General features: G+C 40.8%; 1 protein-coding gene across 10 annotated transcripts in view; it reads left to right on the plus strand.

Moving 5' to 3' along the window:
- Window positions 1–12,529, plus strand: part of EBF2 (EBF transcription factor 2) — a 144,304-nt gene that overhangs the window by 121,987 nt on the left and 9,788 nt on the right. For 7 of the 10 annotated variants that reach the window (XM_040617872.1, XM_040617871.1, XM_040617875.1 and 4 more), the window contains 4 exons: window positions 8,000–8,088; window positions 9,203–9,268; window positions 9,379–9,556; window positions 11,013–11,198. In XM_040617872.1, the coding sequence (XP_040473806.1) occupies window positions 8,000–8,088; window positions 9,203–9,268; window positions 9,379–9,556; window positions 11,013–11,198 (519 nt within the window). Of the gene's footprint in view, window positions 1–7,999; window positions 8,089–9,202; window positions 9,269–9,378; window positions 9,557–11,012; window positions 11,199–11,803; window positions 11,812–12,529 lie in introns of all 10 variants that reach the window. The other 3 variants (XM_040617878.1, XM_040617877.1, XM_040617880.1) reach the window with 2 other exon arrangements.

Consider the following 12,529-nt stretch of genomic DNA (forward strand, 5'->3'; position numbering starts at 1 on the left):
GGTACAGGAACATGATAGGATTGTTCTACATGCTGGAAGATGTTTTATTTATAACAGTAGTTATTTTACATTTCCCTCTCACTGGGGGTAACCTTTCATTTTCAAGATAATCCCAGAGGACAAGGAGAGCATCTTGTATTGAAAGAAGCCAACGAACTGAGTGGAAAATAAATCTTTTTTTTTTTTTTTTATTTATTATTCTTAAATAGAATACCAACTTATTTAGTGCCCTATATTTACCTCTGCTAGCAGGAGAACATTAACTATAGATCTGAAAGAAAAAAATCAGATGGGACCAGATGACCATCTCATTGCACTGTCAGTACCAGGAGTAACACTGATGGCACAATATATACACTGAAGTTTCCGAGGCCTATGAAGCAGGACTGGAGAATAATGGTGTTCCCAGTTCTAAAGGGTGGATTTATATTTAAGTTGGATGACTTGCTCCCACCAAATGATATTCAGATTTCTCAAAGTGGAAAGATTTATCAAATTTTTAAAGCCTCTTACTACCGTTAAATAATCTTTGTGTATTATAATTGTCAACTTTTAAATCATAATTTAACTAAAAAATAATAATGAAGATCCAGGAAATATTTTATTAAAAATTCTGAGGTAAAAACTTGTCCACTTGTTGAGCGAATTGGAATGAAAATTTGAAGCTTCAGGACTTTGGAAAGAACCGTTGATTTGTGAAGATCTTGTTGCTGTCTTATGCTGTTTTATATACCTTTTATTAGTACAGATGCTAAATTAATGTTTCGTTATGTATGTGCCACACCTAGAAACCCTCAGCAACAATTAAGCCTTTGATTATACTAGGTACCCTAATGAAATATAAGCTTAATTAGCAAAGGATTATTTTTGTTATGATAGAGTCTGATTCACAGTTAATTGAAGATACTGAAACGATACCCATTGACTGAAAGTGACTTTGAATCGCGCTCAGGGAGGTTAGGGCTTTCCTCTGATTTTGCACCAAAGTGTAACCCCAGTGCAGTCCAAAGTCATTCTGGAATGATTCCTTGGGAGATCAGGATCGGGCCAAAAGCTTTAGAAATACATTTTCTTCTAAGGCTGTGCATTGATTTGCTGGCCTCTGGGAAAAGTTGAATCTGATGTCTGAGCAGGTTAAAACTGTTTTTTTCCTGAGAGAGACCCGGCAAAGCCATCAAACGGGTGAAAGATGCCAGCCCGCGCTCCTTGAGCAGAGCAGGAGCATCACCGATTCCTGTGCAGCGCGGGGCTGCACACCATGCCTTTACTTTGAGAGAAGGAGAGAAATTGTTAATTCTTTATTATTGTTATGATTGCAGATTTAAATGTAAAGTTCTTCTGTGCTAGTTTGTGCTTCTGGAGGCCTTGCTCTCCCTGTGTCTTCAACACAAGCATTACCGAGGGCCACCGTCTGCGCGCTGGCGGTACGCGGTGCCGAAAGAGGTTTAGGAACGGAGCGGTACAGAGATGTGTGATAGGAATGTGCGTTCCTCTGTGAAGAAGTCTTCTTATCATTGTAAAGCTGTTTTACGTGCAAGACTTATTTGTACCGTCTAGGGGGAACTTGAGTCAGACTGCAGAGCGGTTCTTTGACATGTTAATTAGAGCGCTTCCACAAACAAGGACATGAGGATGTATGTGGGAGCCAGCAGAAGAGAAGAAAGTTAAATATAATACCCCTGTTTTATTGCTGTTGTTGGCATAGGGCTATCTGTTAGCGTTCTCCGAGGAGTGAGTGGGTGCTTACTGCCATATGTTAGAAAACAGCATCTCACAGAAGATGCTGAGCTGTGAGAGTGAGGGTGGAACAGGCAACTTCTCAGTCTTTCTATTCAAGAACCTGCAGTTCTCCCACCATGGCAGGCAAAATGATAAACACAGCCATTAGGTAGAGGCTCACCTGTGTAATCAATTCCCCCAGGTTGTTGCTACTAATAGCAGTAAAAACAACTTTGAAGCTATGAAAATAACATGGTGGCATTTTTTTTTTTCTTTCTGCGGCTGTGCTATCAGAAAGCTGCTGCGATCCTGCTGTGAACAAATGCGTTGATTTTTAACCTAAGCAAGCCAGACTGAGGCAGTTGAATTCCTTCTGCCTTGAAGTCTTCTTCAGAACTTGCACAGCAACTTTTGAACCTCTTGACCAATTCCTATTGCATTTTATCAGAAAGGCAGGAGCATCAAAGATGCGCAGTTCCAGCACCAATTTTTGTGAAAGTAGAAAACCAAAAGAAAGATCTGAATAAATCTTCCACGGAAAAAAGGGTGAAGAGCTCAACCAGGTTATTAGACAGCAGAGAACCTACCAGAAGCTAGCCTCAGCAAACCAGGTTGTTTAGGTGATGCTGCCCACCACATGCATGAGTGTATCCCCAGTGCTCTGTGAAATGTACTCAGTGGCAGCACAGAAGAGCAGCTCTCAGTTGGGTACAGTGTAGCAGACAAATATCACATATAAAATACTGAAGAGGAAAGTTCAGTAGATGTTATAATTTTTGGTAAGGCTGTTCTGTGCATCACAACAAAAGTCTGGGTTTTTTTTTGTGGTAATTGAAGTTTATTATTTTCTTGATACTTTTAGTGCTTTATATTGCGATCTATTCCTCCGAGCTGTCGCAAAGTTTGTAGGTAACATCTGCAGAGAATGCAGGGGGCTTTGGAGATAAGATCGCTTCCCTTTTGAACTGTTGTTGCCTCCGTAAATGAGAATTTCTCCTCTAAATACCTTCCCTTTACATTCAGCTTGCACTTGGCAAAAACCTAAGAAATGCAGAGACATTAACATCAAGCCCAGGAGACTGAAAAGTGTGAAATCCTGCAAACTGCAAGCATGAGAAGATGTAGTTCTGTCAGAACTAGTAAGAGCAGTAACAACTAGCAGCCCTGGTACTATCAGGTCATGTTGGATTAAGTCCTTTGTAACTACTAAGTGTTGAGGTATAACCTCAGATGAAAAGCACTGAAGGGTCAAGTCATACGAAAAATACTGAGTAGCTGGCTGTAGGTACTTGCCAGGTATAACAAAAATAATTATTCACAAAAAACCAGACTTTGGTGGGTTCACCAGGGCCTCTCTGCATCAGAATGGGCAACCTGTTCCAGAAGGACACACGCTTCCATTTCGTAGGTGAGACCATGTTCCAGCAGGACGAGGGAAGACGACCTGCTTGCCTGTGTAATGCAGGAGAGCTGGCTGGGCAGGGAAGCAGATCTCTCAGGTTCTAGGCACACTCTGCAATCACCACACCACCAGTTCTCTTCTAAAACATGGAAACAGAAAAACAACGATCTTAGTATTGTGTGCATCTGCCTATGCCCTCCGTATTTAATATACAATCAAATATTAATGCTCGACGTGATTACACCTGAGATTATTTCTTCTTCTTTTTTTTTTTTTTTTAAGAGTCACAATAAGATAGGTTGTTTGAAGAAGAGGAAAATGATAAACCGTTGAAAAGATGAATATAAAAATTAGATATAAATTCCAAGGGTAAATCTAAATGCCACAGTGGAGCTGTTACGGGAGCTCATATGCGTCCAGTAATGTGCATTTATAATCAGCTCCTTGCAAAGTGTGCTGTGCTAGCACTGCTGTAGTTATGGTTCTGTCAGCGTTTCCCCTCTTAAGTGCTATCATTCAGGGTGCTGCAACTCAGCCATCAAACTCCTCTCATCGCCGAAATGCGGTGTGGGCTTTTCCATAAGGTTCCCAGATGGAAAACTTCTGCAAGAGTGAGGCCAACAGGATTCTATGGACATCTAACGGTGTCCTAGAGAGTACAGAGAGAAATGGGGTTTAGATGGAAATGGCAGTTGCTGAACTGACTTACATACTTTAGTAGTTAAGTATATACTTAAAGTGAGAGATGAAAAGCCTATTTTTAAACCACCACAACTAGACATTTAGTCCCTGTGAGTACCTTAATCTGGTGAGGATCCAGGTTGCATATACACCTCCACATTCTGAATTACTTCCCTTTCATCAGCTGTTCCTACAACAGTAAGACGTTTTGTTCTCTGCTGCTAATCTAGCAGTTGCCTCATATTCTGCTTTTAATACTACACAAATTCAAATTCTCTGCCGCACTAAGTAGTTCCATTACAGTTCCCTTGACTTTAATAATGCTTACATCAGTTTACGCCAGCTGAGGATATGTCTCGTAGGCTTTGATATCTTAAGTTTGATTGTAGCTCTGCATTTACTTTGCCATAGAGGTGCTAACCTGGAAATGTGTGTATCAGGGAGATTTTGAACATAATTTTCCTTGCTGAGCAGAAATTCTCCAGAGGTTAACTTGTCAGGGCAATGCAATATAAAATAATCTGTAGGATATGTTGGACTCCCAGGTTGTACTGTATCAATCTCTGTGCCAGATACCAAGGATAGGAGGGTACTGGTTTGCTAAAGCTTGTAAGTAGATTTGAGAAGGTCTTGTTATCTGCTTGTGGGAAGCAACACTTAGAAGGACACAGTGAGCTCTACAAACTGGAAGATCGAGTTCACTTGGCCAGAACATGACTGAAGTGACGGAAAGCATTTGCTCCTGCCACTGCTTTAACCTATGAAAGACACGTGCAATAGTAGGCAACGCTGTGTTGGGAAGGTGTTTGGAACAGCCATGACCAACACAGGACCGCTGCCGGGCACTTCTGGCAGCATCTGTCCAACTCTGGACCACAGCGTGCCTCTCGGGTAGGCTGCCCAGCACGTGTGTGCCCAGCACCTCCCGAGCCCAGGGTTAGTGCGATCACAGCAAGGAGGTTCTGTAGCCAGCAACGTGGGAATGTTTAATTCCGCGGGGTCAGTACCAAGCACCTCTCGGCGGTTGGCTGGAGTGCAGGCAGTCACTAGTGCAAAGCTGGAATTCAAGCGTTAAGGCCACCGGTGCCTTTTTTTCTGTGTTACCATCTGCGAGAAGGTTAGGCATCACCTGCAAACACTACGGTCCCTCTGGCTCAGCTTTCTGGGTTCAGGATACTTTGAGAGGTACGCATACTTCGTTTCTTCTCATTCCTACTTTGCAAACAGAGGGCTTGTTGCCCTTGGTCTGCTTCTGGGAGTAAAGCAAAGGTGAGCTGCAGGACGTCACTAAGGCCCTTGAATGTGGCCTTATTTTTCGATTAGCAGAGAGGGGGAGTGTGCAGCTCCCAAGGCGTACACGGGCAATATCAGAATGAGCTGTCACTCACGGTAAATTGTGCAGATCTTCATAACATCATCTTCCTTCGACAGTCTTATGTGCTTTGATGTGTGGTGAAATAATTAATACTTTAAATGTCAGCACTGTTATCATTTGGTATCTGAGTCAGTCCCCATTGAGATGAATGGGACTGAGCTGTTGTTTCAGGTTTTGCAAATGCAGACAGATGTCACGGCATCAGTTGTTCAAGTGTAAGATTTTTTTTTTTTTTCTCCTGTTCCAGTGAGTCATAATAGCTGGAGACTTGTATTTAAAATGAAAGCATGGATTTGGGAGGGTAAGGAACAATATAAAAGAGGAAGCGCTGTGCCATACTTTATTTGAAACTTGTCATAAATAAAGTCTGGCAGACTATGGAGCATGCAGACCTCCCCCTGCTGCTGACTGTAACAACTCTGTTCTTAAAACAGTTATGCTAGAGTGAGGCTTATAGATTAACCAACAATTTAGTTTATTCACGAGATGGTTGGTCTTTTTCTACATACGTTATGTCATGCATGATTTTGTAAACTATGCTCCGAGAAATTCGGGAGATTCCTTGTGCCTGAAACACTGGATTTGAGAGTTGCCAGAGGGATTTTGCTGTACCTGAATCAGTTTTCTTGGGGGGCTCGTTTCAGATATCTGATTTGTAGGAAATAATGAGCAGCCTGCTTCTGTGTCAGACCCCTTTATGGTCTCTGAATCCGTGAACTCAAGAGCATTTGGCTATAATTTTGGCATCTTTCTAGGTAACGTGTAGATAAATCACTACTGATCCAGTAGCTCTTTTCTCGGTGGAAGTGGTATTGTGATGAAGCTATTTAAACTTGCTGGTGGATCCTACATCTTGCCCTTCAGTTGAAAAGGTGCCATTTACTTCTACAAATGTTGGATGTTGGTTTTTAACAGGATTTGACAGAGGTATTTTTGTTTCATTAATGAGAAAAACTACTAGTAGGCAATTTTGTTGCAAACTGTACAGAAAACCTTTTGTGCTGAAAGACATAATATATACATTGATTCAAAGTGGCTGAGGAGTTCTTAAAACAATTCAACACTGTTGAGAAACTGTTTGCTGCTGTTTCTCTGTCAGAATGAAAATGTCCATGTCAATCCACTGGAAAATGTTTGTTGAATAATAGCCAGTTTCTTCTCCTGAATTAGCATTTTGTATATTCCCATTAGCTATTTTTAGTGGACTATGTATACATATATGTTTGAATTCCTATATGTTTTACATTGCTTTTGCTTAGCTTGTGATAGATAACTGATTAGACTTGTAATCAAGATGAGAAATGGCACATAATGATGTATAGGCTCTTGAGAGAATTGGTCTACAATTCTCAGGATTATTGGCAAACCCACCCCTGCCACCCACCCCCCCACCCCCCAAAAAAACCCTCTTCCCAAATGGGATGCAGATTCTGTGGCAGTTGAAATGTGTATTATTAAACTCCTTAAGCAAACCAGAATGGCTCCCAGTGGAGAGCAAAGACATTCTAAGTATAGCCAGACTAAATTCTCAGGTCTGGGTTTTCTCTACTCAATTCCCACTTGATTATCTCCTGTAATATTTAAACTTCATGCCATGCCATAATTATTTAATAAAAAGTAAATATAAAATGTATCTCAGTGGGGAATATGACCTTTTACCTTCATGTTGTTATACCAAAGACAGACACAGATAAACTGAGAATCTGGATCAGTGTAATAGTCTGTCTCAGTTGATAGTTTCATTCTTCTGGTGCCCGACATGGTTATCCTGTAAGGTGCTGAGTATATTTTGGAAGTTTCAAAAAATGCCATCATCATGTCTTGCAATCAGGTGCTTTCAGCTGTGCTGATGTCACCAGTTATTTAAAAAAAAATCTTTTTCAAAAAGAAGCACAAATGGTACAAGAGGCTAGAAGCTGGTACTGAATGAGGATAGTACTAAAGGATTTGCATATGCTACTTATTAAATACATCATGGATTTCTTAGCAAGATTCTCAGCATGTGATTGAGTGAGTGTGTCATTTGAGTTAGGATGCACATTCTGAAGTACAAGGAAATTCTAAAAATTCTGTACCTGTAACTATTATAAACACTAGTAATCCTGATGTATTAGAGGCAGTCAAAACCTATCAGCATGCAGAATGCTAAAGAACTGACTTCTGGTTTCAGCATTAATTTCAATTGGAGTTTAATTTTGAATAATCAGAAATTAGATTATTATTGCCATGATTTCATAGTAGAGAATATTAAAGTGTCTGAAGTTTTATGAAATTATCAGCGATGCCAGTAGGGCTCTACCAGCTATTACTAACTGAGGATCTGGGTCAAAATATCTTGGTTTATCCACTAGAGAGTAACATCATTACAGGGAAATGGCTATGTATGCATAATAGCCATACGTAACTGGAGAAGTCAATGTGTCTAATGAATAGCTGTGCCCTAGTTTGTGATGGCAAAATGTTGGGGGTGGTGTATAATGTGTTTATTAGAGGAGCAAATACGTTACTCTTGATTTCTGACTGTATAACGAACATAGTAGGAGAGCTGTTCTAATGTGCATTAGCATAAGTATTACCTTGGAAAGGAGATTAAGGAGCCTCATGCAGAAGTTCTTGTAAAGCTTAGCGCATTATTTAGCCTGTCTTACGTAGAGTGGTCAGGGCTTGCCTGAGCAGTAGGCAATGGACACCTTCAAGGAACCCAGGCAAGGAGAGGTTTTCTGTGGAGAAGCTGTGAAATCCACCTTTCTTAGGTAATGGAACTTAGAGTCAATACAAAGATGCATACTTGTATAATATGAGGTTTTTTGTTTTCCTTTTAGCTTTAAATGAACCTACCATAGATTATGGCTTCCAAAGACTGCAGAAGGTCATCCCCAGACATCCCGGTGACCCTGAAAGACTAGCTAAGGTAAAATATTTTTAAGCCATTCACTGAGTCCACTAATTATGTTATTTCACTTCTAAACTCATAAAAGAGACAAAATTGTATCTTACATGACAATTACACCTGAAAATAAGTTCACCAATTAGATGTAGGTCAAATGAGAAGTTGATCGTGTAGAACCCACAGCTACCAGTAATTTTTATCTGTTAGAGCTCAAACACTGCCTGGGACCTTCTTTTGCTGCTAAAATGAGAGCCCAGTGCGGGTTATCTTCCCGGTTTATGGTCCTTTGCATTTATCCCTACTTGCAAACCTCTGAACCTAAATGGTACATGATAGACACCAAAGATTTCTTGCAGAGGTCCAATCTTAAGACAACCTTTTGGTAAAAAACGCTTAAAGCTCAACTTTTTCTGTAGCAACAACTGCAGTAAGCATGTGTTGAAACAGCTCAGGATTTTATGTGTCTGTAATAGCGCCTGCTATGCTGATGCAGCACCTAGCACATTAGTGGCATGAATATATATAATCTTATATGTTCCTATATATATATTCCTATATATAATATATTCCTATGTTTTAGTGCAGTACAAGAAGTACCTATTATCATCTTTGCTCGATGAAAGACTCGCGTGTTCTGAGAGTACACATTTTTCTCCTACAACCAGGAGTAACAGAAGTGACTGACTAGCTAAAGTGTTTTATTTCTTTGGTTACCATTATCGAGAAAAAAATAAGCGGATGCGGAGATTAATCCGATTTTTATGTGTCTGTGTGCGGAAGAATGTATGGAAGTCCAGCAGGGGCTGGAATTCCTGTTTACACGGGGATGCCTGGAGGGGGTCCCCGTGCCGGGAGCGGGGGCGGGCAGCGCCGCTTCAGGACGCTGGAGAGCTCCGGGAGCCGCTGGGGCGGGCGCAGCGCCGGCCCCCTCCCCAGGGACGGGCGGTTTGGGGGTCCAGTTTGGGATACTGGGAAAGGATCAGCTCTGCAGATAAGCGGCAAATAGCGTCTCTCTAGGGGACCCGTTTCCAGAACGAGCACAAAGGCTAGGCGCTTCGGAAAGCACTAGTCCCTGGTTTGGTTTGCACTGAAATCCGCTCCTGTTAAATGCCAACTCTCTCTGCTCGCCCGCCAGGAAATGCTGCTGAAACGCGCTGCTGACCTAGTTGAAGCCCTGTATGGGACGCCACACAACAACCAGGTCAGAACGACTGACTGCTCTCAACGTGGAGTGGTACATGTTCAGCCTCAGTAATAAACGCTAGACGATTCCTCCAAGCACGGCTCTAACTTGTCCCGTTCCTGCTGCAGGACATCATTCTGAAACGAGCTGCAGACATCGCAGAAGCTCTCTACAGCGTACCAAGGAATCCCGCCCAGATCCCTGCCCTCTCTAGCTCTCCTGCTCACAGCAGTATGATGGGAATTAACTCCTACGGCAGCCAGCTAGGAGTCAGCATTTCAGAGTCAACGCAGGGGAACAACCAAGGTAAGCGCTGCAAGCAGCAGAGCGCTAATTTCGGCAACAAAAAGCCAAATCGCGATTGCTTCCATAGGCGTTTCTCCACTTCTCTACCTGCCCAGCTTACGAACAGGATGACACATTTACACTGTCATTAGAAATGGGGGTGTGCTGCCAACTGGGGTGATGCTCTGTCTGCACCAGGTTCCAGTCACCAGATTAGCTAGGGCTGAAATAATGCTTGAGTATTTTTGGATACCAACTTCACCCTGAATTGTCTCCCTGCTCCCCTCAATATCCTTTTTTTTTTTTTTTTTTTTAATCTCTGTTTACATAGAAGACAAGGACAGCAAGTGTCACAGTTAGAGGTGGGGGTTTTTTTGTTGTTTTTTTTAAAGGCTTCTCTTTCAGTGTTAGTTTTACCAACTTGCATATGTTGCATGTATTAAATTTATTCCAGATATACTATTGATTATTAGAAAACTTGCCATAAAATGACGTATTATCAGTAATACATCCTGGGAGCAATGTCAGCTTTGGGCATTTTCTGACTCTTGGACATTTTGATTTTTAGCACTCTATTCCAGTAACGTACAGCCTGTAGCTGACTGCATGAATAGCCATGTTTAACACTCTAAGGCAGTAAAACCATTTCATATGAAATTAATATTACATATGCCACGTTAAAAGGTGTCATGCAGTAATTCTGCTAGTTTTTTTAATAAGGTCTTACCCACCCTGAATTAGAACTTCATCATATAAATGGGCAGAAATAACCTGACTGGCTATCTAAATGGTAAACGCTTTTAAGATAGCTATTGGATCCCTTCTTTCTAATGAAAGCTTTTTGGTGGAAAAGAAAACATTTTGCAGCCGTAATAGCAGCCTTGTACTTTAATGCTGATAGCTATGGTGTTCAAGTCTCTTTGTGGAGAAAAAAGGGGCTAAATTTTAGTTCTCAAATATGTATGATTTTTTTTAAGACTGAAATGGTTTTTTTATTCAGCTTATTCTTTCCCCCAAGTCAAGTATCTTCAAAGTCAAGCTGCAAACTGTATATGGGTTATAATTTCTGCTTAGTAATGTCCTTGCTTTATTTGTAACTTGTCAAAAATTTGAAAAGTATAACCTCCCCCCTAAAGTTGTAGAAAGTCCCACACATATTATAAATTCTACCTCAGAAAAATGTAAGCACACACATTGTTTTCCAGGTCTTAGAACAAATTTCAATTTCTCACAAGTCAAATCTGATTGGAAAAATATACATCAGTTCACTTCAGAAAGTTAGTTTCCCATACTGTTTTAAAATTTGATATTGCTTAACTTGAAAGCACGTGCATAAGAACCACTGCATTTAATGGTACTTGCTTAAATGATTTAATTGGTCTGGGTTTTAAATCAGTAATTTATTGAAGCAGGGAATCTACAGGAGAACATTTTAAGCCAAATCCATTGACGTTCTTTGAAATGTCGTTTTTTCTAGGTTACATTCGCAATACAAGCAGCATCTCACCCCGAGGTTACTCATCCAGTTCCACACCTCAACAGTCCAATTACAGCACTTCCAGCAATAGCATGAATGGCTACAGCAACGTCCCCATGTCAAACCTGGGCGTTCCAGGCTCACCTGGCTTCATTAACGGCTCTCCGACAGGATCCCCCTATGGATGTATGTGCTTTGCTGCTTCTATATTTGATTCTTGCTCCTTCTTGCTTTAATTTTCCACACCAGAAAATGCAGGAAGTGATAGCTTTCAAGAGAAGTTTGCAGTTATTTTTGTAAAGGGTTCTGATTTGTCTTCTGGTATTTTTTAGTATGAACTAGAAAATGTTCCCATTTTTCAAGAAGAGTAGAGAAATGATGAATCCTGCTTGTGTTTCCTTCATTTTTTATCCTTACGGATTCCTAGGTGGCAAAGGGCACAGTGAGAAATGAGGCACAATTTGCAACTTCAGATGATTAAGCAAGTAGCCATCATTTTTAACATAGAGATTACTCTGAGTCCTGTGTAAAAGCTGCTCTAAAGTAATTTTTATGTGTAGAAACTGCACTAGCAATAACCACGAGCGTAAGTGTAGATTAATTTGCTGTGAAACTATATCACCTTGATAATGAGAAATATAACAATGATGGAATTAAGTAAGTTCTGGAAGTTAGTGTGACTGTGTTTCTAGTTACTAGTTTTACCGTGAGTGTGTCACACTTCCTTTCATGCCCAGATTTCCCTCTGGCAAGACTGTGTGTATGTAATCTTTATGTAAGAGGATGAACAGTTAAACAGGTATTTACTAATTGACTTATTGTGCAATTATTTACCTACACTGTAGCTTACAGAGGCTGTACCTCCCCATAATGTCAGGATCATGCCTTTCCAGAAAACACCTGGTATCCTGCAAAACATGATTTTATTTACACCATCTGCGTAAGGATTTTGCATGGATGATGAAGGCTCCTTGCTGGTCTGAAACCTGCTAAACAGTTTCCTCCCAGTTTGAGCTGTAATTTAAGGCTAAGATGCAACTCAAAAGGATGTTCATGCACTTTTGATATTTCCCCTGTTTTGGAGCTTTGGCATTGACTTCAGGATAACAACACTCTGCAAATCCGGCCCTTTCCTTACTGATTTCAAACTGTACTTCCATGAGACCTGGGGATGCACTTGAACCCCCACAAAATATGGTTATTGGTTGCTTGTTTTGCTGAGAAATAGCTGATATTTTTCTGGGAGGTAAGCAAACAGTTGCTGCTTAAGCTATTGCACATATAATGGGACTTATTCTTGCAAGATACCTTTTTAAAAAGAAGCCAATTTAGATTAAAATCTAAGCAACAGATTAAAACATTCCCCCTCAACTCCAGCCAAGGAAGTCTTCATTTTTAAAAAGCTGGGGAGGGCACAGGAATGATTGCTGTCCACTGTTTGTTCATACTGACGCTCTCTCCCCCTCCCTCGATGACTTACCATTTTCTGATATCCTCACCCTTCATTTTACAAGAAT

Source organism: Falco naumanni, chromosome 19, assembly GCF_017639655.2.
Source record: "Falco naumanni isolate bFalNau1 chromosome 19, bFalNau1.pat, whole genome shotgun sequence".
Classification (NCBI taxonomy): Eukaryota; Metazoa; Chordata; class Aves; order Falconiformes; family Falconidae; genus Falco; species Falco naumanni.